We start from the raw sequence: 4,660 nt of genomic DNA on the forward strand, positions 1-4,660 counted from the left end.
CATAAATATCTTAGTAGATGGAATTAACGGGAACGTTATTCACTATCAACGCTTCTTGCAGACAGTTTAATAAGATGAATATACCAATTTGGATGTGATATCATTGGCACAAGTTATAACTAGTTATAACTAGGTAAAAGGTTATTGCCGATTAGATCCGGTACAGTAATAACAATCGAGCTAGAGATAGAGGAACCAAACAAGACAAAAAGAGCAGGTAAACGAAGCATTGGATTTTCTGCTCGCGTCTCTACTGTTTCGGAAGTAAAAAGCAACACCGCTCGGTGGAAAAAAAATTCAACATACTTTTTGTTTATTAGAATCTTAAGAGCTTGACCTTAAGCAAATTTGAATATTCCTGTGGTTTTGGTACAGAAACGAAAAAACGAAAGAAATAGTCTGAAACAGGATCCAGGACTTTTTTGATTCCACTTCCCCGTTCACGCGTTACTGCTTACGTTACACGACGATAGATTCGCTCCTCTCTTTTCTTTTTGCTAAAAATTATGTTAACAAAGTTTTCGTAAGATTTGGCTTTCGCATCTGCTGCAAAGTTCCTTCTCATTTTCCTCCTCTTTCTCCTTCCTGCGCGCAACAACATTTGTGTCCGGTTTTACAATTGATTTATCTAGTTGGTTTTGGTTTAGTTTGGTTTTACTCCTGTTTTTCGACTGCTTTTCGGCTACACATATTGGTTCGCGCGTCCTGCGTCCGCTTTTTTTTTGCTTTTGGCGGCGCGCCACTTTACTACTGCTTTCCTTTTCGCTTTACATCGCTTTCATGCTTTTCCTCGTACACGCGCTCTGTTCCGCCTGTTTCTTGTTTCCCTAATCTTCTACTCGTTCGATCGAAGTTGTTTGCTAATCCTTTTGGTTTAGTTGCATTTCATGCTGGGTTATTTTTTGCTTTCTTTTTTCCAAATTTTCCAATTTTCTTCCTTCTTATTTTACGGCTCCAAACTAGAAACGGGACCTTGGTTCATTGATTTGTTTTGCAAAGTTTTTTTAGTTGTTGTGTGGTTTTTTTTTCTTAGCTATTTTCTTTTCTATTTAAGATCTTTCCATCTTTCCAATTCTACAGCAATCACAGGTCGTGCCGATGCCGGTTGACTCGTGTGGCTTTTTTGTTTTGTTTTTGGTTTAATTCCGCGTTCGTCACCTTCCTCAGCTGTGCCATTTTTGCTGCGGCCTTCGACAAACGCCGCACTTCTCCTCCTTTCACGCTTTCTTTTTAAATATTTTACGTAGGTAAAGGATGGATCGTAATTGCGTTAGATTGATGATTGATGCACAAAGATACACAATTTTATTGATTTCATCTCCATGCCATGCTCACTAATTGATTGCCTCACTTTCTTAACACGTTTGCTCGGGACACCGCTCCTTTATCACCTTGTCCTGCTGCTGCTGCGCCGACACAGTTGTGATTTCCCATCCCTCGGCCGAGGTCGTCCGTCGTTCAAAAACAATTTTTTATTTAAACAAAAAACTAGAACAGAAAAACACGTTGAATTGGTCTGCAATTGCAAAGATGCAGCGGGCGGAAAATGGTTACACTTGTCGGTTTGTGGTTGTGTTTTTTGTGTATGTGGTTGTATAATTTGATTGTGTTTGTGTGTGTGTGTGTGTGTGTGTGTGTTATCTTGATCTAAGGGGGGAGGCAAGAGTTTCATATTTTTGCTTTGTTTTTTTTTCTTCTTTGTAATATTTTGGTTCGGGTTTTCTTCTTTTTCTTCTACTTTGTAGCGTCCTGCTGCGACAAGAGTTATCCCATAATGTTCGTTTAAATATTATCCTCATTTCTGCCTCCGGCTATTCTATAGTGCCACCTCTCTTAGAAACATGCTGAAATGCAAACATGGACTGAGCCAACGCTATGTGAGTATTTTAAAGAATAAAATAGCCAAGGCAATATTAACGATCAGCACTAGCATGACCAGTTGCTGGCGCGAGAACCAATCCTGAAACGAAACAGAAACCGGAAGAGACAACAGTGTACATTAGGGCAGTTCGATGGGGGGGGGGGGGGGGGGGGGGGGTGGCGGAATGTGTCAACCCTATCGGTAGGCTGGTGGTGCAAGCATCACGATCGAATTTGCAATCTAATCGAGCTGTAATGGGGTGTTATTTTATTCGTTCGATGTTCAATAAAACCATCGACTTGGAGCGAAAATAGACTTGGCAAGGACTTGGTGTACCTTGCCGAGCCGATTCATGCGATCGTCGTATGCGGGGGGTTGTTTTGGCGATCGCATCGAAGGGAAAAGGCCGATTTTTGTAAACTCAAACTCGATCCACTTTCACCAGCCCACCCGGGTAGGCTGAAGGTGCGATATCTTGCTGCTTGGTGCACTTACCCTCACTTGTGGACTGACCAGATACAACAATGGATTAACTCGTAAGCGCTCCTGCTCATCCCTCAGTCGCCGGACCTCCTCGCGGCGGGCGGAACCAAGGATCGATACCTCCTCGCGGCTCATGGCACCGGTCGCGAACGGTAGCTGTTGTACGTCTGGTAATGATTTCTTCCTCTGTAGAGTTGCATTTACTGGAATACTCTGTGGAGCCGGTGTGCAAGAAGCAGAAACAGGAAACGATCATTAGAACAGGCTGCGTTACAGATCATACGCATACGGGTAAGGTGGATGATGTTAGGTGTGTTTAGGTTGAAGCATTTCCCGCCCAACAACAACAACAACAACAACTGGAAACAGATAACAACCTCTACCGGTGGGAACTCTATCCAGCTCTCCGAGGCTCGCCGGGCCAGCAGGGCCGGCGAGTACATGAGATCCTCATCGTCCACTTCCTGTTGCCACTGCATCCTGCCCGTTGTGATGTGTTTGTTTTTCTTTCCTTTCTCCCTCTCTCTTTCTCTATCTCACTCTCTCGCTCTCTTTCTCTCTCTCTCCCTCTTATCTGTCTCTCTCACTCGTTCACACACTGCGGATACGGAGGCCCGTTCTGCATGAAGCCTTCTCACTTCGCGACTAGCGATCGAACGTAGCGTAACGCACCGAAACCCAACGTCCCAGGTACCGTGTGGATGCGTTACGCGCGTCGACGATTGCGCACCGACGGGCAAGGCCAGAGCGGGCACTGCCACCACTACACACGCCAAACACGCGCGGCTAAACGCGTACGCGCACAACGACGAGAAGGTCCAGGGCGGGCAAACCTATTTATAGCGCGCTTGCAGAACACTGGCCCATGCACACCGGGCGACTGGGGCGACGGTCCAGGGCGAACCCAACTCATACGGTGCTAAGCCGAGGGTCCGCGTGGCCGCAAAACACACTAGCACCGTCACCACCACTGCCCCCACTGGGTCACTGGGAGCGCCGAGGGACAACCCCGCACCGTGGAGGAAGGGGGACGACGACAATCGAGACGACCAGGACAGGACGGGACGCACGGACGACGGCCAGTCGGTCTGCCAAACCGCGATGCACTCACTTTCCCGACGCAGGATCGGCTCGACAATGAAAATGTACGACCGCCACCGGTTGGGCCACACGGGCAGCTGAGCCGAACTGAACGCGACTGAAGAACACGGGCGCACGGAGTGGCCAGTCGCGCGCGTGTGTGTGTGTGTGTGTCAGGGTGTGTGCGAATGAGGTGACACTAGCCAAGAGCCGACAAGCAGCGACACAAAAAAACCCCCCCACAACCACTGTCAACCACCACGGACACACGCCCTCGCCACAGTGTGTTCGTACACAGAGGTGGACACGCAATGTGAGTTGCGGTGCACGGAAGAAGCGGTGGGATGACAGTACTACCAAAAGGGTAGGCACACCACCGACATCAACAATGTTGCCCACGGCATCTGCAAACCACCCACCACAACCATGGGAGCAAAGAAGGGATGGCAGCGTGGTGTGGTCGTTTCAGGAAGTCCCTCAACGTCGGTGGTGACCGCCAGACCCTAAAGCGTGGCCACATACATATGCGCCATCTACGGACCGTATCGGTCGGCCATGCAAGGTTTGGCAAAGCATTTTCTCAGGGGTGGGGGGTTCTAAAAATGTACTAAGTCCTACCGATGGCCGCCTGGCAGCTGAGCAGAAATGCTATTTGTGGATCGTTAGGTACGGTGCAGGGAGAGAGAGAGAGAGAGAGCGTGTTTTGTGACAATTACGACAGAGAGAGAGAAAGAGAGCCTGAAAGTGAGAGCCATCGAGCAGTACTGAGCGACGCGATCGGAGCGCCTTGAGCTGATGATTGATCGGGAGCGGGATGTACTAATCACAAAGCACAAATCAACAATACGGAGAACCTGGAAATGTAATGGCTGATGCCCGGTTGCTGTAGCCGTTATTGCTGCGATCGTGCACCTGCATCATACAATGCCGATCGAGTGCCATCTTCCCGCGGTGCTCCACTCCGATTGGCTGCCTGCCACACAGCCGCTAGGGCTCGGTAATGGATGTCGCTCCGTAATGGTCTCGACCATCGAAAACGAAAGTCAGCTGTAACGGATGAGTCACAGCAGGATAGTACACCGCCAACTAACCCGTCCACTGATTACTAATGCCGCTGGTATGGTCTTTCGGTCATTCCATTATTGTATCTCTCTCGCTCTCGTTCTCGCTCTTTCTCTCTCTCTCTCTCTTTTTTTCTTTCTCTCTTTCTCTCTTTTGTGTCAATACCGAGAACTG

The 4,660-nt window shown here is 48.4% G+C and overlaps 1 protein-coding gene across 8 annotated transcripts in view; it reads right to left on the reverse strand.

The window, feature by feature from the left end:
- Window positions 1-296: 296 nt before the first annotated feature.
- The window catches only part of LOC121603556 (junctophilin-4), a 19,450-nt gene continuing 15,086 nt past the window's right edge, over window positions 297-4,660 (reverse strand). For 7 of the 8 annotated variants that reach the window (XM_041932450.1, XM_041932449.1, XM_041932446.1 and 4 more), the window contains 2 exons: window positions 2,357-2,557; window positions 297-1,960 (listed from right to left, as the gene is read on the reverse strand). In XM_041932450.1, the coding sequence (XP_041788384.1) occupies window positions 1,874-1,960; window positions 2,357-2,557 (288 nt within the window). In that variant the 3' untranslated portion in view covers window positions 297-1,873. Of the gene's footprint in view, window positions 1,961-2,356; window positions 2,558-2,721; window positions 3,941-4,660 lie in introns of those variants that run through there. The other variant, XM_041932453.1, reaches the window with a different exon arrangement.

The sequence above is a fragment of the Anopheles merus genome, chromosome 2R (assembly GCF_017562075.2).
Source record: "Anopheles merus strain MAF chromosome 2R, AmerM5.1, whole genome shotgun sequence".
NCBI classification, from domain to species: Eukaryota; Metazoa; Arthropoda; class Insecta; order Diptera; family Culicidae; genus Anopheles; species Anopheles merus.